Consider the following 25,290-nt stretch of genomic DNA (forward strand, 5'->3'; position numbering starts at 1 on the left):
AAAAAGCTATTTACAATGATCGTAATTTATAATAATAATATATATATATATATATATATATATATATATATATATATATATATATATATATATATATATATATATATATATATATATATATATATATATATATATATATATATATATATATATATATATATATATATATATATATATATATATATATATATATGTCATTGATCCAAAAAACTCATTATGTTGACAATTTCTTCAAGTAAATTGTTTTTTAATGATAATTTGAATTCTGCAGGCTGCAGCCAGGGGTAGTTGGCACAAAACCAATTACACCAAACGCTGATGATCACCATTTAGGTGTAGTTCTACATCCTGACCAATAGAGGGCACTGATATGAATTTATAAAGACCAACCCTTTTGCCAGAAGAAGAGGAGTTGCGGGAAAACTGAAGCTATAAGTTCCCTGTTGGACTTATGAAACAGTAAGTAATGATTCGAGTCAATATTTTCGATAAGTGGGGAATTTCACTGTTGTCAGTTAGCTTGATCGATTTCGTCTAATCTGACGAAAGTTGGGTGACATATTTCAACTTTATTGACGCGTTGTCGAAACGATTAATGATTATTTAGTTGTGTGTAGCCTGTGTTTGCCTCAGAGAAAACAGCTAGCTCTGTTTGATTAGCGGTTTACCCCTAGCTTGTGACATTTGATGCGGATATAGTTGCAGATTGTCATGTTTCGTTTGTTTATAATTAATAAACGGATAACTTTGCTTTGAACAGCACCTTACCACCGATTTACATATGAGTAATTTGAATAGTAAAGTGTAATGAGAAAAGCAGGAATCCAAGATGACGGAAATTACTGCTGAAGATAAAAATAAAGGATTTACACAGAAATCATAATAAAAACATCTATTTAAAAATAATGCTTCTAAACCATATGAGGAACAAAAGGGACATACACGCTGATAAAGTGCACACAGTCACCAGTGTTTTTATTTTTTCCCCCAGTGTTGTGCTGCAGTCTCAGGTGGGTGACGTCATTCACTCACCTGCAGAGTTTTTCAAACACAGATTTTATCCAGCAAAAACATTATTTATCTGAAGTTAAAGTTGGCTTAAACACTAGTTGAACTTACTGCCTGACGCATGCTCTCATTTATTATGGTCTCGTGAATTCACTTACAAATTTTGAAAAAAAAAAAACCATCCACAAATGCATCACGACTCTATTTCTGTTGATTTTCCACTTTTTTATAAAAACGTTTTATAAAAACACATATTTGGTTTTCATAGTTTTGAACACAAAAATATCACTATGCTTTCTCTTTTATAAATATGTTGTTATTCATGGATACATTTCATATTCACAAAATTAAGTTTGCTAATAAAAAAACCCTAAATTCTTCTTACTGAAATTTGAACTGCAGCAATATTTAAAATTAATTTCTGTTTCAAAAAATACAAAGGTTTAAAAACAATTAAAATCTGTACATCTTTTGGATTAACGACATACCTTAACTCTCCCATTTTTATTATTTTGATTTATTTATTTGTCTGTTTTTTGTCTCAGTGATTGCTTTATTTGGTTTTTCTTGACCGCCGTTTTGTTTAAAAATTTATATTACTTATATTTTTGTTCTCCATTGTTAAGAATTTCGAAAGGTCAAAACGATTTTGTTTTGGATTCAGAACTGTGTTTTATTCTTGTATTTTTTTGTTAAAAATGTTATTGTAGGAGCCCTATTGAGAAACATGTCCTGTGGGTGTCGCTGTTTTTCATATTTTGCTGTCAATTATACATTGGTTGATGATCTGACCACACACAGGTGTGCATGAGCCAGATGGGGAAATGGTTTTTGACCGCTTGTGCGGGAAATGAAGCAAAAGAGTAGTCCAATCCGTTCAGTAGTGTAAATTAATAAAAGAAACAAAGTAATGCAAAGTTGATCGGAGTGAAAGACTCATTTTTCTTCGTCGTATAAGGAAACGACAGCCCGCTTGGCGCGTCAATCAACTCTGGCGTCGCACATCTCAGTGTATCAAAGGAGCTAGAACTTAGTTAAATAGTTTCTGGGCCTTTAGCTCCTACAGTTATATATTTTTGTGATGTATTCTGAAAATGTTCAATAAAAAAGAAAAAAAAAATACTTCAATCCTAACTTTTAAAAAACAAACAGTAATTTTTCAGCTAAAGTTTCTATAATATCAAATGAAGTATTATTAGACATAACAGTTTTTGCTGTAAAATCCTCCCGTAAAAGTTATCCATGTTTTTTGATATCGTCCTCAAGCTGACCAAAGATTTGTAATTTCATTCATGACTTAATTGATTTTGATTTTATCTTGTTTTGGAAGTATGTCTTCTCGGGGAATATAAGAATATACCAAAAAAATCTGCTCATTTTGGGCAGATCACATGTTCACAAATGTAAATTCTCTGGGAAAAAAACTATTCATTCTTCTCTCAAGCTGTATATTCATTATATTTGTATTTCTGAGAAGCAAACAGAACTGTCTGTGTGTGAAAGGTTCAATATTTAGTTAGAAAGCCTAATCCTGGTTTGCTATTACTATAGTTTTTGTGTAACTGAATGTAAATCTTTGTCAACTCCAATTAGTTAAAAAAAATAATTTTATAAGCCAGTAAACAACCTGAAGGAGCTTTGGTGTTTACATTATACCTGCAGTTGGTCACAGCAAAACTTTATTTACACATCTGATTTGCATAATTGTGGTGTGGGCATTTATATAGCGTTGTTTATTTGGATGAGCCTTTTAATTGAAATTTTGTGTTTATTTTGTCATTTACAGTAATAAATAAATAAAAAATCAAAATGAAAACCCCCAAATCCAGTGATGTCAGGAAAGGAATCGCTGATCTTTGGGAGACTCTGCAGTGCCCCATATGGTGAGTGACCTTTAAGAATAAAACGATTTGCTAGAAAAGAACATTTATTATTCCTTTTATATAATGTTATTTTGCCTTTAGCCTGGATTTAATGGCTGTGCCCGTATCTACTAAATGCGACCACAAGTTCTGCAAGTAAAACATTTTTTTTTAATTATTATTATTTTGAAAGACAATAAAGCTTCTAAACTGTAAAATGTTTTAAATTTTGTCTTTTGTCTTGATCAGGTTTTGCATGACGAAGCTTTTGGACAGTTCCAAACAGAACGGGGCCAGCTGTCCAGTTTGTAAATCCAAGATTACTAGAAGGTTGGAATAAGTATTTATGTTGACTCACTAACTTCAATTCAAAGGATTAAAAGCACATTTTTTACTCACCCCAGAATCCTTATATCTTTGTTTTCAGGAGCTTACGAGAAAGTCCCAGCTTTCAAAAACTTGTCACAGGATTGCAGGACATCATACAGGCTTATGAACGTGACACTGGAACAAACTGTAAGGTTTTATTTCTCACTCATTTTATTACAACCTCAGGTTTGCTTTTATCACTAAACGTAATAGCTGCACATTTCTACATTTTTCAGATTTCACTGGTTTGATCAACCAGAAAAAACCCTCAAGGTAAAAGCTATTTTTAAATGAACTCTAAACGCGATGTGCGTTTTATTTATTTATTTATTTCTTATTGTAAAAGACACTAAACTGAACATATTTGCAACAGTTTATCTGGAGAGACTCCTGATGTGGAAAATGCAGACCAAGATATTTCACATTCTCACTCTTCCACTATTGCAGGTAAAAAAAAAAAACAACCTTTTTATTTTACTTTAAAGCAAATTTACGTCTGTAGAAGATCGTTTTTAATAAGTCAACATTAACAGATACTTGCAGGTATTTGTTTTGGTTTTTGTAGAAAAACTAATTGGCTAATGTGAGTCTAAACACCTTTAAATCTGGTTTAAAAATGTTAAATAAATTCTAAAATATATTTTTATGGTGAGATTTGCTCTATATGGACATCTAGCTGTAGATGAGGGTGAACAATATTTAGTTTGAACTGTTTGTCTTTATCGTCTTGTGATTTGATGGAAAACATGTCGGGTTGAGTTATTCACATATATAATCCCAATTACAAACCAGACTTTTTAAATGGATCGTTTGTTGGTATAATAATTCCCCAAAAAGTCTTATCTTCTCCTTTTTATAAAAAATTATATATGTGAATTATTACATGTTTAAAGCAAATATTGCTTTTAAAATATTACTAAAACAGTTAATGTGAAAACTCTTTTATTTTTTAAAAATAAATAATAGGTAATTATGTGCATGTTTTCATCATCAGAGAACATTTGCCTTACAAATAATATTTATTGTAAAGTAGAAAATATAAAAACTTTACCAACTTTACTCTATATTTCAATTCTAAAGTTTTTTTCAAAACAAAACAGATTTTTATTATTTATTATTTTAACTATTATATTTTTTTATCTTATTTTTTATTCTTTCTCTTGGAAGCACTTTGAGATGCTCTGTAGCATGAAAAGCGCTATATAAATAAAGTTTAATTTGAATTTGAATTTAGACCTCTCTTGTTTCTTATAGTAATGGTAAATGTATATGATTTTATTTTTGGCAAATCTATTTAAAACTCTAGATTGCTATTGAAGGGAAATATAACAGATATAATATTATTAAAGGCACTTTAAAATAAAAATATGTATATATTTTTTATTGCTTTTCGATCATCTTTTAACTAGAATTGAAGATAAAGCTTGTTCTGTTTCTGCAACAAGAAAACTTTATAGAGATGATGACTGTAGCATCATCATGGAGCCTAACCTGCACTGCAGTTGTCAGTTTTAGACTATTTAAGAATCGGTTTAGTAAAATCTTCCTCTTATTGTAAAAGTATTTTGTTGTTGTTTTGTTTCGTAGCTCAGAGTGATTTTGCAAAGCTGATGGGACTTGAGGACTCGGCTCCCTTAGGAACGGAGCACGAGTGCGTGGACAGCGGCCTCGGCGACGCTCCGCCAACCAGTGACAGGAAGCTGTCCAGCCCCACCCACAGCTGTGAGCCCACGGTTACTGTCAGAAAGGTTGGACTAACGCACAAAACCAGGAAGAGGAAGAAGTCCTCCAACTTGACGAAAGCCTCTTCTGATCCAGAGTCGACCCAAGATGAACCTTTAAGAAAGTCTTCAAGGAAAAAGAAGAGAAAAGATCTTGAACCTGACCAAATTCTTGAGGAGAAAAAGAAGAAAAGCTTGGAGAAGGTTGCAGAGTGGCTCCTGAAAGTGCCTGTAGATGAAGAGCGACCTCCTGAAGAGGCTGAAGACTCTGACAGCGCTTCGTCTGCATCCACTATAGATCTCAAAGCGCACAATTCTGATTTGAATGCTAAGAGAGAAGATCGAGCGAAAGCGTTGGAAGATCAGGTGTTCGGTGCCGTCTACAGAAGAAGAGGGACCAGGTCCACCTCACCTCTGAGGAAGGATTTCGAGGAATTGGATGATTCCAGACCGGAACAGCAAGGCGGTTTAAAAAAAATTAAAGAAAAACAAGCGGCAGAAGAAATGACTGTTTTCAAAAGAGGAGAAGAAATGGAGGTTGTAGAGGAGAATGGTTTAAATTTAAGCGCTGACGAATTGGAGAAAGAGGAAGGCAAGTGGGAAGTTCCACACTCTTCTCCAGACGCGATGCAGCAAAAGGACGAAAAGACGCAGAGAAGGTCCCGAAGTCCTCTGCAGGACGTGGACTTGGATTTGAAAGTGCAGCTTCAAGGACAATCAGAAGTTCATGAGCAGAAAACAACTGACGGGAGAAAAGAAAGGAACGCAAGGTTAAAAAAAGGCCAACCTACCAAAGTCCCGCCTCTTGTTTTAGTTGCTGCTCACAATGGAGGATCCAGCATCCCGAAGACTGGAGAAAGATCAGAAGAAGTCCAAGTGCAAATAGAAAATTACCCGAGCAGTGAAGATCAAGAAACCCCCATCAGGAGAAGAAGCTCACGGAAAAGTAAAAGACTTCAGCTTTCTTCTAAGAAATTCCTCAACAAGAAGGTCAATTTCAAAATATGTTTTCCTGACAAAGGGACAAAGATGCCCGTTGACTCCCTTAAAAGTGAAAACGCCACACAAAGAAACGGATGTGTGTACCAGCAAGAACTTGGTGGAATTGAAAGTATGGACTCTGGTGACAAAATCTCCTTCCTTAAAACAGCAGAAGAACCACAACTTCTGTCTGAAGCTGATGCATCTGTGGTCTCGAACTCTATAAGTCCATCTGCAGTCGACCCAGCCCTCCCAGAGGAAAATCCCAAAAGAGGTCCTCCCGTCGGAGAACCTCAAATGGAAAACGAGGAGAAAAATGACAGCGAGCTGGACACGGAGCAGCTTCTCAGAAGCTTCAAATCAGCCAAAAGGAAATCTTTCCATCTTGGCCCACCAAGCATGAAGAAGAATCGCTCGGACAAAGAGGAGGAGACCAGCATGGACGGAAAGGAGGCCCGCTGTGGGGATTCTGATCTTTCTCAGCAGCAGAAACCAGAGACTGAAAAATCCTCCTGCAGTGATTTGATTCCTCCGTCAGTCTCACCCTTTCAGACGAGAAGAACGGCCATTGAGAAACAGGATCAAGTGGTCCAAGCTTCCATCACTGATGACCTCCCTTCAGATCAGGAGGCTTTTGCCAGAAAGTCCACCCTTAAGAGTAGCCAAAGCAGTAACCTCAGTCCCAATGAAGTGTCCAAGTGGGACAAGGAAAGCTCTCCTCTTTCTGTTGTTCCTCAAGTTGGAGAATCCGGCCTCATCTTCAGGGCTGTTCAGCGCCAAGAGACGCAACTCCCTCTGACTGCTGATGGTCACTCGAGTGATGCAAGCAAAGTGCCGGAGACGAGGAATGAAAGTCCAGAAAGTTACCTACCCGGTACCTGCAGATCGAACGCAGCCAAACACGCCTTCCTTCCAGAGTATTCTTTAACCCCTGATGGCCTGGTTGAACACGAGACGAGTGTTGATGCTAGCGGAGACATTAGCGCCCATTCCTCTGTAAATACCAAACCAAAAAAGAAAAGAGCTCAGAGGCTGGAGTCTTCATCGGAATCCAACGGCAGCGGAGCCGAAGCGGAGCTCCCAACTTTGAAGGAAATCTTTGGAAATGCAGCTGGAAATCAGAGAGAAGCAGAGGGATGCGAGGAAGCAGAAGGTCCTGCTGTGGAGGCTGCAGAACCCTGTGCAGAACCGTGTCCCAGCCCAGACAGTCAAGCATCTGTGGATTTATTCGGCACTCCTGAGGAATGTACGTAAGCTAAACCAGACCAGCAGCACATTTTAGCCAGAACTCACAATTTAAAGACCCACTCTGATTTAAAATAAAAATCGTGCTTTTCAGATCTTTTTGTGAGATTTTTCTAGTTATAGAGGACACCTAATAAGAAAATTAAGCTTAAATGTGCATTTTTATATATTGTTGTGAATCAGAAGCAGAGGAAAACAAAATGCTGTTTAAAAAAGATCGTAATTGTGAATGAAAGTAGACTAGGCGGGCCACTAGCTCCCTGCTCCGCTCCATTCAGATATATCGACTTGTGGACGACTAGATCCGTGTACGTCTTTGTTTTTCCTTTGTCCGAGCGGGCGTCTGGCTCAAAACAGTTTGGCTGGATGGCTCCAGTATTGTTGGCATTTTTGTTGCACCGTTGATGTTAGGTACGGGTGCCGGGGGTTTGTAAGCGAGCGGAAAATGCATAAACGAAGACAGCTCGGGAGGCGCCTACGGTCCCACCCACAACTCTGGGGCAATTTTCAAATGCCGCCCTGCAGCAACTATGTCCTAGAAATCGACAAAGGGTTTTTGATTTTGGCTAAAAATCGCTAAGTCATAATGAAAGAGACAATAGTTTAAGAATTTATCTGAGCGGGTACTTATTTCTTTTTTTTTACAGGTGAAGTTCCAGTAAATGACACCAGTGTTTCCATTGAGTCCTCCCAGTTTTCAAGTGAAATCCTTGTAACTCAGGTACATTTTTAATATTTATTTATCATTTTGTGTTACAGAATCCCCCCCCCCCCTTTTAGTTAAACATTCTAGAATAAAGCAAAAAAAAAAAGAAAAACCTTTGCAAAAGTAGATTTTTATTTTGTATTTATTTTTTCAGTCATGCACTAACACAACATGCCCCATAGAGGGCAGCACCCCCATTTCCCCAAAGCAGACTGTCAGCTTCTGGGTTGCTCGGTTAAAAATGTCCCCCTCAGCAGGTTTTCCTTTACGTTGGAGCAGATGCTGCACAAATGGAGGAGTCTTGTTTTGTACTCTATCCGTCTTGCAGCAGCTTCTTTTTTTTTAAACGTATTCCACCCTTTAAGTTGCACATTCTCGGGTTCCAAGAGGAATCATGCTACCTATACTAGGAGTCAACAATGTTCGTTTCTCTGCAGCTCTCAACATGAACAATTATTTAATTGTGAAATATGCATACTGTTTGTAGGGTTGTTTTGTAAGTTAATGAACACTAATTTTTTACGCTGCTCTACTTTTTTCCTCTTCTAGCAAAAAATTGAAATGCAAAAGGAGCTGGTCAGGCTGGAGAAGCTGATGGCTCTTGTTTCGGAGGTGTTGCAGGAGAAGGAGGAGAACCCCGCTCAAAATCTCCCACCCGACAGCCGTCAGATCAACAAAGTTACAAGTAACCCCATTATGGATTTGTTTGTTTGTTTTCAGCTTAAACTGACAGCACCTGAAATCACAAATGTGTGCTGATTGTCTATAAAATTAAGCTCTCAGGGAGGAAAAAGAAGTGTTTTATTTGGATTTTTGGCTTCTGAAAAAGCTAAATCTGATATCAACTCTTCTTAAATGAAGAGCAGGACCAACTGTAATATTGAATGTCTTTATTTTTTCTCCTTTTTTAGTTTTAAAGTTGATTTTGGATTTAGAATTTTCTCAAAAGTTTAAAAATGCGTTTGCAGGCCCAGATGCTGATCCTTCCCTCCGGAATGACCAGGACCCAGTCCAAGGCTCAGACAGGTATGCAGAACATAGTGAAAACATGTTCTACATAGTTTAGTCCCCTCTGAAATCATATGCATGACTCCACGAATGCACTAAAGATTGAAAAAAGTGAGAACATGCCAATATTTTTTAGTTTTTTTTATTTTACCTATAAACTTTTTTTTGCAGCGTTTTTTTTCCTTCTTGATTGCATGAAAGCTAATAAAATAACTGTATGTTTGGTTTGTTTATCTACTTGGGATCGCAGTTCTACCTGGTTGGTGTTTTCATTTTGACACCACATATGAGAAAATGTTGGAGGTTGTTACATTTGATCTTTCTGGATTTGTCATAATCACTCATACATTTGTAAAACAAAAATAAAAACAAACACAAGCATTTGGGATTTCTGATGACACTTAAGAACGAACTGGTCAACAGCAGTAATATTTACTGCACATGTAAGTCTAAGTTTGTTTTAGTTTTTCTCAAAGTTGCTAACTCCTCCATGGTTGAAAAAAAAAAAGTATTTTGTAGTAGTGAGACAATTATTGAAATAAAGTTTTAAGCCCTTTAGGGCTTTTTCAAATTCCATCACAAAAAAATAATTACACCATCCTAAATGAGAGATAATCCCTGTCAGAGATGGTTGCAAACTGTCATTAGGAAATGTGGCTTAATAAGTTAAAAAAAAACTCCGCCTGTCAAACCCAAATATTTTTAACCCCAAACGTACTACAGTAGACGTCAACAACCGGGATGAACGTGGCGTCCGCGTGAGTGTCCTCCATTCTGCTAAGAAAGCAACGTGACTTCAAACAGCAGGCAAAAGGAATTCACCCAATGAACCGAAATGTGTTTATGCTGCGAGGGAATGTCAAAGAATATCGACAGAATACTTCATGTTCTTTAAAACCCGCCTGACTGCCCCAACCAACCCTTTCACCTTGAAGAAATGTCCCCCCAATGTCATTTTTAATGATTAATTCCATCTTTGCTTGTTCGGAAACAGTGATCAGCACAATATTTTATGAAAAAGAAAGTCAACTGCCCTTAAACAGCCAAGAAAATGACACAAGCCTGATCCGATTGATGCGTTTCAGGGAGAAAATGCACACGTTAATAGAAATAGGCAGAAATATGCAGACTTTCCCATTTAACTTTAGCTTGATTGCATTTTTTTAAGTACTTAAAAGTATTCAAAAGTTACACCTACCACAGTTTAAAATAAAATAAAACCACTCTAATGTGTCATGTGTTGTCATGTTTTGATCACATTTTTTTATGACAAGTACTTTTTGTTGGGTGCATTACATCGGGTAAGATTTAATCGGCAAAAGTGATGCTGTAACTTTTTATAGCAAAAGTGTTTTTTTCTCATGATAGAGGATGTATAAGATTAAAACAGTAGAGCTGATGAAAAAATAAAAATTGTAACTCTGCTGCATCCACTTGCAGACAAATAGATCCATTCATTTCCTCGTTTTGATCGTCTGAGCTGCCACCCGGTTCAAAGGTGTACTGCTGCATAGCTCTGATTGATGTTGGGGTTGTCAGGGGGCTGTAAGATGGCGGGACAGAGTGTAGATAAAGGGATGATGGGATATCAGTGGCATGGAAGTAACCATGCTACCTTCATGGAGGCATGGTTACTTCCATGCCTCCATGAAGGCAACATTCTAATGAGCTCCTGCTGCTCTGCAGGAAATATGTCTTTAAAAAAACGACAGATTTTTTAATTTTGGCTAAAATCTGCATAATCAGAAAATGAAAAAAGAAACACTGGTGACGACTAAATAAAAATAGTTGGAATGGGACTTTTGTTTTTTAAATCCTCCTTATTGATTACAAAGCAAACCAAGGCTGTTTTCCTTAAAAAAAAAAAAAAAAAAAACTAAAAGTGTGAATCCATGAATAGATTCTTGAAAGTGAAAAAAGTCCTGCAGGAGTTCAGAAATGTCGTTTTTTTTAAATCCTGTTAGTATTCTGACAAATGTTAAGTCTTTTTCATTTGTGAGCACATTCTTCTTACCAGATTATTTTCAGAAAAAAAAATGTTTCCCCCCAACATTTGTGCATAAGTTTTCATTTCATGTGTGACATTTAACCTATTTGGAGGAGTAAATAACAAAAGTATAGAAATGATAATAAAAATGGGGTTTTTGCACAAATTGTTTTTACAGGATGGATATTCCAGGTGGAGCAGAAGATCTCAAAAGGGTGTCGTCAGAGGAAAAGGTGGCGATCGAGGTCGCCGTATCGAGTCACGGTGACGCCACAGAGATGGGTAAGAAGTGTTTCAGGACAACCAGCCATGACAGCAAACACAGGATTTCCCTGTGAGCTTAGGAACTCACAACTAGAACTAATGTGACAAGTTTTTAAGGGTTAAATATGGACAGCTATGAAAGAACCAGCAAATAAACCCTATGAATAATTTTTTTCTAGATCATGACTTGCAGCACCTGGGTGTTACTTCATCCCGTAGTTGCTGTGGAAACACTAGGAGCAAGCTTATTTTTAATTATTTGTTTTATTTAATGGAGAGTTATCTAAAGGATGTATAAAAGTACGTTTATCATGTATTGTTACCCCTAGTATTATACATAGTATTTTTTTTTTCAGTGAACCTTAACTCTGTCAGAGTCTGTAGTACTTTTTTTTTTCCACAAACTTTGCTACATTGTTATATAAATACACTTGGATGTTTCTTTACTGTCATCTTTGTGTTGATTCCATTTTTTTATTTTTTATTGTCTTATCAGCAACCAGAACGGCCCAGAAAAGTATTTTACCGCCACACGGACAAGATGACAAAGAAAATACCAGCCCTCCTAAAGCAGGAGCCAAAGGAAAGCCGGTGTTCGTGTCTTCTGGATTGGGTCCCACTGAGCAGGTGCCTCCTCAAACTTGTTTTTTTTAATTCCAAGTGTTTTCGGTTGAGACTCATCCGACGCTGCCACCAACAGATCATGGTGAAAAAGTTTGCCAAGAGGATTGGAGCGCGTGTGGTTTCCCGTGTGACATCAGAAGTGACGCATGTCGTCATGCGCACAGGTACGTTTCTCCTAAGCTGGTCATCGCTGGTTCAAGCTATTGAATCTTTCTAAAACCCTCCTTTAGTTTTCTATTTCCCCCTCTGCTCCACTCGTGCGCTTGCAGCTAATTATCCTCTTTGATAGATTTGTTTAATTTCAAAGCTTCTTGTCTCCAAAGCACCATTCCAACCAAGCAACCATTTTAATGTTTGGTTGTTTCCTGGCAACAGAATTGACTCTGATGGCGAGAATGAAGCTCTGTCATGTCTGGAGTCGGGGTCAATACAAACTTTATGTCTTTATAGTTTTGGTTTTGTCAAGGGTGTACTTTTTTATTTTGGGATCTTGGTTCTGCTTACTGGACCTTGTAACTGTTTGTTCTCTCAAATTTACATCCTAAAATGCAGACAATTTATTCTTTTGCTCTTGGATTAAAGTGAAAAAGCTGGTCAAGAGATTTTGATGACATCAATGTCCTATTATGGGCACACATTTATTAACCCTTGTGCTATCTTAGATGACCCCACCCTTACTTTGACGTGTTATTCCTACCATGACAAAGGTGGATAAAGGTGCAAAGATTTCATGAAATCCATGGACACCAGTGAAGATCACAAATCATTGAAGAAAAAAGGTTCAGAGCACTGTCTAGTGGGTCTAGATGACCCAACTCCCAATCTTAAAGTGCCTAGGATAGCACAAGGGTTAAAAAAGAGATTTTCCATGGCTTTATGGAGTACAGTGGTCTCTCTTTTTTAAGTTCTAAAATTACCCAGCGACAGGTGAAATCTACAAAGTCTTAAGGTTTTAAAACTATTCTAGATGGTTGAAGGCTGTAAAACCCCTCACCACACACTTTAAACACTTTTCTTATACAGAAATAAACATTTTCACATTTTTCTCTCAAACCCTCATAGAAAAATAAGTCCAGGAAAATGAAAGCAAAGATCTGCTCGTAATCGAAGATTTACGTAGATTTGGCAAACTGTGCGGGGGACAGGGCCAATCAGAAAACAGGAACACAATGCATAGTAAAAAAAAGACAAGCATGCATAATTGCACTGAAAGGAATCTGCTAAACCAGGGCTGCTCATTCCTGGTCCTGGAGATCTACCACCCTGCCTGTTTTCCAGCTCTCCCTGCACTGCTTGCTGCTGTTTACCTGGACCAGGTGTGTTCAGTCAGTCAGAATGTGGAGACATCTGATTGAGCTGATCAGCAGCTAGCAGGGCTTGGAGATCTGGAAAACAGTCAGGGGGGTAGATCTCCAGGACCAGGAATGAGCAGCTCTGTGCTAAACTATAAAGGGTGAACCACAATATTGTGTATTTGCAACATAAATGGGTCTAATAACGATCAATTCCTAATGAGTCCAAGTAAGTATATTGTTTTTAACATTTTATTAGAAGTTCTTGCACCATTTTGCATAAAACCCACTTTGATCATCTTTTGATCTATTTTTAGAGCATCTTTTAGTTACAATTATGCAGTTTTTAGGAGAGAAAAGAATTTGAGGTGTTTTTGCAGAATACTAGAGAATACTCAAATGTGCTAATGGTTAAAACCACCGCTTTGGGGTTGTTGATGGCGAGGAATATTTATTATATATATATATATTAAAAGCTCAAAAGTGGATTTTGCATGGAATTTATTTACCCTTGTTATTGTGGTCATTCCCAAAGCTGGAAAGGTAGAAACATTTACAACTGTGCTTAGGATTCCTGCTGAACTGAGTAAAGTAAGTTTCCTAAATCTGCTGCTCTGCATTTGTTCTATTGCTCTGATTTTCATTTGGTCCACCGCAAAGGCCGTGTGTTCACATCGTCTCTGAACCACATTGGTTTACTTTCAAGCCCTCATTTTCAGGCCTGCTTGGTCTGAACGAAGCTCAGATGAGTTTTGCCGCTTGGTTCAACACAACTAACTAAAAGCAAACGGTGGAAGACGACTTTATACCTGGAAGCTGTCTCCGTCCTCCAGTCATCTCATTTTTGTTTTCAGACTTTTAGTTTGTCTTTTAAATCTGCGTTGATCGACTCAATTAACTAAAAGTATTGCATTTTTTTTAAAAGGCTTTATTTTGAAAGACTGTAGGGTAAATCATTGTGCTAAATTCATGGATCCATTTTAAATTTTAACACATCCTTCTTTGCTTTCTTTTTTACCAGATGATCAGCTGGTCTGTGAGCGCACCCTAAAGTATTTCCTTGGAATTGCAGGCAGGAAGTGGGTCGTCAGCTTCCAGTGTGAGTTTGGGAGATAATTCAGGAACTGTAACTCTTTACAAAAGCAGTATAATGCTGTGAGTTGGCCATGAATAAGATGGACACCTGTAGTATAGTTATTTATTTATTCTAATGTTGTTGGTTTTTTTGCAGGGATTTCCGAATCCTTAAAACAGAAGAACCTCCTGGATGAGGTATGCTGGAAATTTCCACTTTCATGACTCTTCAATCCAAGAATTTCATTCAATTCATGTGACGTTTTTTGACAATATTTGCTTAAACTAAATATTAAATCTTCATGTAGTTTAGAAATCCTCATCATACATTATAATCCTTTGTTTACTTTATTTCAAACTAGTTTCATGCCTCATGGAATGGTTGTATTAAAATATTGAAATGTAAAAAGGTTCACTTCTAGAAAAATGAAACTTCTGTTTGTCTGAAAAAGTGCTTTACATTGAAAATGTGAAAAGCTTTTGTGGTAAATTAGTTTTATATTGATGGACTTGTATTAAATGTTGATTCTGTGCTTTCCAAGAGTCTTTTTGAAGTGAGAGGTGATGTGGTGAATGGACCGAACCACTGTGGGCCCCAGAGGGGTCGCACCGCTGAAGACCATAATGTGAGTTATGTTTATTTTGACTGCTTTATTTCTTAAAATTAAAAGTTGTTTTTTTTTTGGTTAAAGAGAAAACACAATATTGTTTTTTACATGTAATATGAAGTAAATGTATTGATTTTTATTTCTGGTTTGTAAAAAAAAAAAATGCTTTCCAGCTTGGTACTACCCAGATTTTAGAAAACCGCTGGACATTATACACTGATATGGAACTGCTGCTTTGTTGCCGCAGCACTCCTTACTTAACAAATTCCAATTGTTTATGGAGCACAAATGTGTTTTTGTTACCCATGGATTTGCGACTGATAGACAACACTCGCATCCTGACTTAAATTGCGACCCAAACAGAACGTGGCGATGTCAATATCTATGTTTATTTTAAGGTGTTTAAAAGGGATTTAACTAAAATGTTAGAAACTTTCACTCACTATATAAATACAAAAACGCAAATGTTCAATTTTTACTTTGTTTTTTAGTTGTTGTTTTTTTTTAAAGAAAGCTAGAAAAGATTGGTTGTTTCTTAACTCGCCTTACAAAGGATTTCAATCAAACATTTTTTCTAAAAAAAGAGATGGTAGACCCCCCCCTGGACATTCTCCGATCTGCAGGTTTTAGCACAGAGTAAAATCTTTGTGACCAAAGTGGAACATTTTTACCTAGATTTTCATAATTGTCTAATCAACTTTATTATAATCAGCACATGGGTTGTTGCTGTGCCCAGTTTTGTTCAAGATTCTGTTAATGATGTGTTTATTAAAGAGGTTTAATCAATTGTTTGTCATGAACTGTTATGACAAACATTTATTTACTAAATCATAATGTTTTTCTCTCTGTGAATGTGTAAAAGTATGATGTCCAAAGAACAATGAATGAATGAATCTTCATTCATGTTCCACAACGCCGTCAGAGAGCCAAAGATGTTATTGTTGTTCACCTTTTGACATTTCCTTTCAGGATCAAGTGCTTTACAATAAAAACTGAGATCAAAAAATGAATTTAAAACTTTGCAAGTAGAAAACAAAACTTTTTAAAAAAAAAAAAAAGACAAAATTACAGCAGGCAAATAACATAAAAGCAGAAAAGAATGAATGAAAATGAGTAAAAGAAATTTCCACCAACTATTGAATGTTAAAAGCCTTTATAAAAAACAAAAATAAACACGGGTCTCGTTAAAAAATAAACCGTTTACGTCTTGATTGACATGCATTATTCTAGAGGAGTATGATCCCATAACTGGAGGCCGGCAACAGAAAAAACACGGTCACTTACCACACAGATCACAAAAACACAAGTAATGTAAATTCACAGCAGCTTAGGATCATCTTTTTGTTTTTATTTATTTTGTAAATGTTTCTCCTAAACAAAAAAAAGGTCATTAGAAATAATTTTTAGTTCATAGAATATTTTGACGTAGATCCAAACAAAAAAAGTTCAGGACTTTAAAAAAACAAACAAAACAAAAGTCTAAAATCATGAGTTTTGTCCAGTTCAGCACCATGGACAGCAACATGCACCCATAAAGAATTAAAAAATTCAAGCCAAACTTTATTTATACGGCACTTTACATGCTAAAGTAAGGCAAAGGGCTTTACAGAATTTAAAACATCTTTCAAAAACCTTTACCTTAATATAAAAGATATCTCTAAGGTGAACTTGACTGAACCTAAGGACCTAAAAACATGTCAAGAAGAATCTGACCTACACAGCCTATAAAACTACTGTCTGATTGCGTTTAGGTTACCAGAAATTTTTTCCGTTTCATAACAAAGAAGATTGCGTTTCCATCAAATCTCTTTCACCCAGAGTTCATTTTAGCCCACCACACTTTAAGAGTCATACTTAAAATTAAAGGAATTTGACTGCAACAGTAGGACGGCCCCCTATCAGCACATCAAAGCTTTGCTCTTTATTCCTTTCAGCCTTTGGGCCCTCTGAGGTCTTTATCAGGAAGACGGGGATTACTTTTCACTCCCGGTCATCCGATTGGGTTATGAATCGGCAATAGAGGCAGCCAGCCTGATCTTTATTTTTTTTTAAACAGGTCACCTGGGCTACAGCACTCAGAGAAACAGTGAACCCCCTTTGAAATCGATTTATAAGCCAATCTTTTATCTGTAAGATCAATTCTGACCTCAAAGAACTGTGCGATTCTGAGGGAGGAAGATCTAGTGGAAGATCTGCGTTACAAGCAGCACTTGAGCGAGTTTCCTCCTGTTGCACCAGCCTCTTAATTCACTCCCTGTTGTGAAAGGCTGATTGTAATTTTCCCGTTGGTATCAGGCCAGCAGGCCCAGCTCTGTCTCCATTCAGGGAGAAAATTAGAAATGGCTGGATGTCATGTTGGCCGTATAACTGCCTTTAAAGAACTTCTGCTAATTGAATTAGCGAGTAATTCCAGACTTATTTAGCTGGCTTAAGGGAGGATGGATCACATTTTGTCACCTGAACCTGGTGACAGACGATTTAATGCATGAGGTCCGTCCATAGATGGAAGGATTAAAAAAGAAAAACAGAAAGAACACAATTTCTATGGTGGAAGGAATCATTTATGTCTGCAGTTGGGAAAATCTAACTTTCAATTCTCGCTCCGAGCAAACTTATTGACCCGGACTGCAATAAGACAACACGCTGCCGTGGCATTTTCCCCTGCGTGTTTCCAGCTCGACTCATCCCTAAATTTACAGCTTCTTTGCAAGGACAAAAAGGGAAAAAGGTCTAATGGGTCCATTTTTCTTTTAATCATTGGTGAGCAGTTTCGGCTGTAAATTGCAGGATAAGCTCGGAGCCATGTTTCAGCTCTGCCAGCGAAAGCCTTGACTCAGGTGGAGAGTTCAGAAACACACTCGTCTGTACAGGTAATCGCAGAAATGGCTGCTTCTGCTGCGCCCACTTAAAACACAGTGTGAAGGTCGCTGGATAAATGCTCCTCTGCGCTTGGGTGTAAATGTTTTTCGGCAGTGTCACTGTAAATGATGCTTTTGTCATTCTGCAATCTTCTTTTTGTCTTCAGCTGCTCCTGAAGGGCTTCAAAATCTGCTTCCAAGGATCTTTTACTGACATGACAACAGGTAAAGTGTATGAGGCAACAAAAAAAACGCATTTCTTCTTTATTTTACAGGAATTAAAAGTAGGCTTTAAAATGGTTTCTTTAGAAAAAAAATGGAAACTTTCATTTATCTATGCACACACAGGCTTCTTTATTTTCATAAAGACAAATTTGTTCATAATCTTTGATTGTAGACTTTCCCTGGTGCCTCATTTAAATTCCAGGTTATATCCGCGTCTCAGGCTAAGGATTTAAAATCTTAACTGGTCTCGACTGAATCAGGCCAGTTCCGCTTATTAAAAGATGTTTAAACCAGAAAAATAAATAATTCCAGAAAATACTAGCTCAAAAAATGATTGTGTTTCATTCTACTTCTAAATAGTAAATTCTTCATATCTTTTAAGCACATAATGAAAGTAGCTTTGTAAAATACTACATCTAACTTTAGAATACTCCTGAATTTGATGTTTGAAATCAATAGAGCCTTTAAAAAAATCCTTTGATTTGAAAGTGCAAGACATAAATTTGATGTTTTGACACCTATAATTTCAAATCAAACTAGTCAGATTGCTCTTGTATGATAAAACTATTACACTAAATATGCATACCAGTACTTTTACCTAACAGTTTCCCTGTGTGGTGATTCCTCTCATGTGTGATTAAACTGTTGGGTCATTTTTTTTGTACTATAACATCATCTTTTTTTTCATGGGGGGGCCTTTCGGTGTGGAGTTTGCATGTTCTCCCCGTGCATGTGTGGGTTCTCTCTGGGGACTCCGGCTTCCTCCCACCGTCCAAAAACATGCTTCATAGGTTAATTGATCACTCCAAATTGTCCATAGGTGTGAATGTTAGTGTGCATGGGTGTGTGATATGTGTGACCCTGCGACAGACTGGCGACCTCTTCAGGATGTCCCCCGCCTTCACCCATAACTGACTGGGATAGGCTCCAGCAGCCCCGTGACCCCGAAAGGGACAAAGAGAAGAAGATGAATGAATCTTTTTTTGTTTTTTTTTGTAACTCGTCAGTCTTTTGTCTATAAATTTGTTTATTATTCAAATGTGTTTTAATGTTTATTAGAAAAACACAAATTTCTAATTATTGTTATTTAGTTATAGCTGTATCCTCGTTTTTAATTTAATCAACTTTCTGTTTACCGGTCGAAAACAGGAAGTGGCTTTGTAACTGATAAAGCAGCTTTAACAGGTGCCAAAAACCTTGTTTTCCAAACTTCTGATTTATATTTTTGATTTATTATTATTATTATTATTTTATTTTTTTACGTCCCACAAAAGTCCGGGACTACAATTACTAGATTGTTTTTCTTCTGTCTCACTGTGCCTTTGGGCAAAAATGTCACCTCTGCTAGATACTCTGAAACAACCAAATTTGCCACAGGACCTACAGTTTGGTGGCCAATTGTGTCACAAAGTGTGAAATTATTTTCGCTTTGACCTTTTTCCTCTAGAAATGCCAGCCATCTTGAATTTCCCAAAAAGAAGTTATCGCCTCCTAACTTCTCTGAAGCTATTTGGGGCAATTTGGGACGCCATTAGCCTGGCAAGCTCGCTAAGTGGCGTTTCCCCAGTAGCTCGCATATTTTTTACCGCAATATTGTGAACATATGATGCATAAATCATTGGCTCAACAAATAGATATACAATAGAGATACAAAATGAGCATATTAGGAATGTAGGAGTTGTTAACAAAAAAATATATACCTTGGTTGCCATGGAAATCCAAACGTTCAGTTTTGTCGATTCTTCTAAAAATGACATAGACTTGTTTGTTCCCCTCCGGTGACCAAAAAATAAAATGGTTGCTATGGGATAAAGCCAACAATAAAACCACCATTTTGAAAAAAATGATCTGGTCACAAAAAAAGGGGGCAGCAGGGTTGAGAAGCGCTATAAAAGGTCCATACGACGCCGCTTTTATTTTATTAAATTTAATGGTTTTTCAACAATGAAAATCAAATGCTGCCAAACTCTCTCAGATGAAACATTGCGAGCCATTCTAAGTGGTCTTTATTTCCAGGATTCACAGTGTTTGGCATGGTTGTTCTTGTGGATGACAAACGCAGGAAGATAAAACCAAGTTCTTCCAAACAACCTTCACTCCTGTATGGTTCTGGTGGTTGTATCTTAACTGCTTTGGTTTCCTCTCCATCTCATTAAGTACTTCATCTTCCTCTAAAATGCTGCGCCAAACTGCAGCCCTCCTGCTGTGTCTTTGCCTCCACAAGACCAAATATTTGGTTGTTGAAAAGAATGTCGCTGCAGCCTGAAATGCCCATGCTCGGTCTCATTAGTGTCTCCTATAGACGCTTTCTCCACTTCAGAGGAAAAAGAGAAGACAATCGGATGAAGGACAGCTGAAGGAACTGCGCTTTTGACTGACACTAAGAATAACTAGAAGCTCGTGCTGTTTTTAACCCCTGTTATTTCAGCACCGGTGAACAATGACAAGTGAGTCCTGCATGTGGGTGGACTCCATCCAAACCGAGGAGTTGTGCGAGATCTTCATAGTGTGTGGTTGCCGCGTTCTGCTGCGGTTACCATGGCGTCCATCAGCTGCCCAGAGAAAGTGGCTGAAGCAAAAGAAAAGGAACTTCCAGATGTGGAGAATGATTCACCTGTCCTTGTTTTCTAGACTTGGCGGCAGGAAAGCGTTAGTTTATAAAGAAGCTGGCCTTCATGCTTAATGATTCTTCAGCTTTATGCTCGGTTAAGTGGACACAGATCATGGGTGAGGGCCTCTGGGGGAGGCGCGCCTGAAAACTCGCAGCGTAGCATTCTTTGGTTTCCGTCTTCCTGGGGCTCCTAAAGTGCTCCTGCAGCATCCTCCTGCTGATTCCTGGATCGATCACGCTTTGCTAATGGGCTAACATCTGCTTCTGTGTGTAGTTTAAGGACTTTATGTTACGTAGCCTAAGAGTGGAGCCCGTTTCCACCAGCCCGGCAGAACTTCCTTCATCGTTCAATCCCTAGACGTTTTTGGATGATCTGTAATGAGGCTTTCCTCCTTCTTATATGTGCATTTGTTTTCTTTTTTAGATGATTAAATGTAGAAAAATGGTCTTTACCACTCAGATGTAAAGCGATTTAGTTGTTTTTGTATTTTCAGATGAAATGGAGTTGATGGTGGAGCTCTGTGGAGCAACTGTGGTCAAAGACCCACTATTTTTTGACAGTAAACAGGTACACTTCCTGCTTCTGATAATCTTTTGATTTAATTTATCTGGACTTTTCCCCCCATTAAATTATTTATTTTTAGGCGTTTGTTATGATTCTAAAGTAATTTTAGAGTGTATTTTATTAGGAATATATAATATATTTATGGTTTTATAAAATTAATTTACAAATATTACTTTGTTCAGTTACCTGAATATGAATTTAAATGCTTGTATTACTTTTTTTTTATGGTTTTAGGTGAATATTACAGATTGACAGGGTTTAAAGGAGATCTCCTTTATCAGTTAATTTAAAATTTAAAACTGCAATTTGATTTATTTAAACTGATTTTATACAATCCTTCAGTGTCTCTTAAAATCTATTTTGTTTAGTCATAGAAATGTACTTTTTGTTATAGCTTTTATTGTAATCTCAACAAAACATAAACTGACAGTAAATCTAATTTTTTTTGTGTGCAAGGAAACAAATAATGAGAGGGGGTCATTTTAATACTTTGTAAATTTAGATCAGGTTGTTTTGCTATAGGTCCTTTTTTTAACCCGTCTATAGTTTTAAACGTGATAAATATATTGTGGTTAAAGTTATTCCAGTAGTGAAAGTGTCTTTAGATGATTTGTAACAGGAGTCTAAGTGTTTAAGCTCATGAAATCAGAAAAGTACAGTTTAAAATCTGCTTTTAAGTGTTTGAATTCTGTTTTATTAAACTGATCTCCTTCTTCCTTCCCTCCTACAGCCTCATCAACTCGTCATCGTACAGCCAAGATCAGACGCTTCATCTTCAACATACAGCAGTGAGTCTTTTCTAAATAAAATAGTTTTCTGCTTAAAAAAACAAACAAATCTTGGTTAGGCCTTATCTCCCAAAGAGGTGAGGTAAGAATTTTTTTAAATGTATTTGAGGCTCTATTGTTCACACTAAACCTCAGCAGACACTCCCAACATAAAAAATGAGACTAAAGTGTCTGCAGGAGTTACATAATTCATGCAAAGGTTCACCTGGAGGTTAGAAATGACAACAAGTCAAACTTTTCTTTTTTTTGTGAAGCGTTTTCAATGAATGAAACCCTCAGGTTTGGGTTTTGACGTCTTATTTTCTCTTTTTTTAGTTTTTTAAACACAATGACATTTGGTTAATGATGTTTATAACATATGTGTGCATGTTGGGCAAACGTTTAAACAGAAACTGTGTCTTTCTGCACCTGCCTGTCCCTCTGAACCTGCATTAGAATGACATCAGATGTGAACGGCGTGGTCACAGGGATTGAGGGGCCGCCTCCGGAAGTCAGGCGGGTTCCTAAGAAAAGCAGGGAGGAGCGACTGGCTGAGAAAATGTCAGATTCAGGAGAGGAAATGTCACAAGTAGTTGTCCACTTTTTACGAGCATGCGCCTCCACAGAAGGAGCAACGGTTTGAATGTTTTCCTTCCTCCTCGTCTAGTTTTTATTTGCTTTTCTTCAAACTAATACGAATACAAATCAGTTCAGCGTGACATTCAAGATGTGGAAAAGGGCTTTTACAGTTTGACGTCACCTTCTATCAGTGAAACACGTCTTCCCTGAACTCACGGCCGCTACACTTCCTTTTGGCTTCCTACCGTTTTTCACAACAGAGTCCACTTGCAAATGAAACTCCTCATTTGCTGCCAGTTCAAAGTTCAGGTTCACCTGCCTATTTGAGCAAACAAAAACCTTAATCACAAATGTGGGTTGACCCGTAGGGGTTTTTGGGTCGTCCGGTTTCGTAGAAAAGAGCTGCTGCATCCTAAAGTGAGCATAAGTGGGCCTCTCAGTTCCCTTGAGGCTCCTATGACCACCTCAATGGACGTCATGAAAGCGAATCCTATCACTGCCGTGTATCGTGAAATATTTGCATAACATGAGGCATTAAATCGGCTACTAAAATCAAAGAGTTTTTCCATTTTCTATAAATCTAGATTTAAAAAAAAAAAGTCAAAATTAGACATGGACAAATACAAATTTAGATGAAATCTCTCCAAAAATAAAAGTTGACTAAAGTAAAACTAAATTACTCATCTTTTTGTCTGAGTCAGTCCCAGGTGAGGAGGCGGTAAACAACCCGGACAAATCATTCACTCCATCCAACAGCTTTTTAGAAGTGTAGTACTTTATCGTGTAAAAGTATAGGTTTATCCTGCTGCTTTTAACTCGATTGTTCAAATCATAAAATACTTTGTTTTTCCATGTTATTTCACTTAAAACCGTCGCACACAGAAGCTTTTCTAATGAGGTTCAATTTCATCGCTCGTCTCATAAATGAACTCAAGACAACTTGCACTGAAGTACAACCGAGCATTTCCTGTGTTTGATTGACTCTGACATTAAATATTCATCATGAAGGATCAGATGTTGGAGTGGTCAGTGTTGTGGTCGGTAACCGGACCTCCTTGGCCTCCTGCTCGTGCCCTCACAGCCATGTTCTTGGCTCCTATGTCATGTTGTCTACTGGAAACAAAATCGGCTTCCGCCAAATGAAAAGAGTTGATCCACGTTTTACTGTCTGCTTGCTCCGCAGGTTTGGCCAGAAAGGCTACAGTTGTGACCCGCGGGTGGCTCTTGGATACGGTCGCAACCTACACTGTGCAGAACTACAAAAATTACACCATATATGGACGTGAAAATCCTTCAATTTCCTCTTGAAACCCTTTTCTGATTCACTTTAAATGTCTGTTTTTAACAAAGCTGTAATATCTGTGTGTTGTGTGAAAATGAATATAAAATTTAATCGAATTTCACGAGTTTCATCTTTTTAACCAGAACGATTACGAACCATTCATTGCTGTTTTTTTAAACCTACTTTTCTCCATGTTTGGTTTCACTCATTGATCAGTCTGAAAAAAATTCAATAGGAAAAAAAACTAAAGAATGTTTAAACCATCCCTGCGTGTGTCCCTGTGTGCAGCCACGCTTTTTAAATCGGACTCATATCTTAGTTAAATGGTTTGTTTTAGCAGTGTTTGAAAAAGGTCTGCATGTTGACACAAAAGGCTTTTATTATTCTTTAAAACATTTTACAAAAGGTGGTCAAGTGTTAACCCTGAGACTGTGAGGTTGTGGGTTCAATTCCTCCATCACCACATACTATGGCTAGAAAAGAAATCAGCTTTATCAATTCATTGAAAAATTGTTATTACAATTCCACTCCAATCATCTTTTGATCTATTTTCAAAGTGTTCCCAGTTAGTTATGATTATGCTTAATTTATTTATTTATTTATTTTTTTGCCCAAATCAAAAAAATCTTTGCCATTTTTTAGGACATTTTTTAGGACTGCCAGTAGCTCATTAGACAAGTGGATGAATCAGAACTGAATGATTTAAATAGTTTTCTTAATATCTCCTCCATCAGGAAAATGGCACAGGAGGATGTATAAAAACGCCCAAAAACACAATTTTCATTGGAGTGGGACTTTTAAACCTAATTTATCATTTGTATTTTTGTTTAGAAAAGCCTAAATGTAAAAATAAAAACCATAGCCGGTCATCGCCCGGCCTTATTGCACACCTAAACTCTAAAATTGAAGCACAATTCTCGACTTTAGAAAGAATCCTGAGCTCACCGCTTCCCTGGGGAACGGATCAAATCCAGATAGCAAACTTCCCCACGCCTCACTGTTTAGGACAATAATGGGACTTACATCTACAAACCTCCTTTTATCTCTCCAACCCAGCAATTGATTTTCCCTCACAGTTATCCTGAGTTTAAAGAGTTAACTTTGGCTTAAAAACTGTCGACTCACTTCTGAAATCTCCGTGGTTCAGAAGTGAGCGGTTGGTCTACTTTTTTAAGATACCTTTTCTATTAGGGGTACAGTTTCAATGCAGCGTTTTTGTATCCTTCCAAACATTGGAGGGAAAAACGTTTTTGTCTTTTTCTTCTTCATGACTGGACCATCAAACTAATAGAAATATTTGGTTTTCCTAACATTTCCTTTGGTCTTGATTCTCTGGCTTTGAAGGTCTCAATAAATTTACTCTAAAGAATGAAAGGACTCTGTGTTTTCTGGTTTTTATCAGATTATTTTCTTACCAGAATAAATATATAAGATATCCAAACTTTAAAAGCCGGTCGTTCTAATTCCCTCTCAATTTTGAGTTTTACTTCTTCCCCCTTGTTCTTTTCAGCCCTATTTCTCTATATTTTATCAGATATCCTGATACAGTCCATCTAACGCACTATTAACTAAAATAAAATATTGAATCAATAGAAAGAAAGAAAAAAGGATATATTGTTGACATGTTTGCTAATTTGTCTTTGGACACCAAAAA

The 25,290-nt window shown here is 37.1% G+C and overlaps 1 protein-coding gene across 1 annotated transcript; it reads left to right on the plus strand.

Annotated features, from left to right (window-relative positions):
- The first annotated feature begins 270 nt into the window (after positions 1 to 270).
- On the plus strand, positions 271 to 23,757 carry LOC101160694 (BRCA1 DNA repair associated). The gene is made up of 21 exons (XM_011487961.4): positions 271 to 459; positions 2,795 to 2,891; positions 2,973 to 3,026; positions 3,120 to 3,200; positions 3,298 to 3,386; positions 3,476 to 3,512; positions 3,613 to 3,686; positions 4,827 to 7,187; positions 7,834 to 7,907; positions 8,442 to 8,577; positions 8,861 to 8,918; positions 11,066 to 11,169; positions 11,648 to 11,778; positions 11,852 to 11,939; positions 14,089 to 14,166; positions 14,299 to 14,339; positions 14,684 to 14,767; positions 17,775 to 17,832; positions 20,938 to 21,011; positions 21,739 to 21,796; positions 23,538 to 23,757. The coding sequence occupies exons 2-21, from the start codon at positions 2,818 to 2,820 to the stop codon at positions 23,660 to 23,662; spliced, it is 3,879 nt and encodes a 1,292-aa protein (XP_011486263.1). The 5' UTR covers positions 271 to 459; positions 2,795 to 2,817; the 3' UTR covers positions 23,663 to 23,757.
- The last annotated feature ends 1,533 nt before the right edge of the window (positions 23,758 to 25,290 follow it).

The sequence above is a fragment of the Oryzias latipes genome, chromosome 19 (genome assembly GCF_053564925.1).
Source record: "Oryzias latipes strain Hd-rR chromosome 19, Olatipes_Hd-rR_3.1".
Taxonomy (NCBI): Eukaryota; Metazoa; Chordata; class Actinopteri; order Beloniformes; family Adrianichthyidae; genus Oryzias; species Oryzias latipes.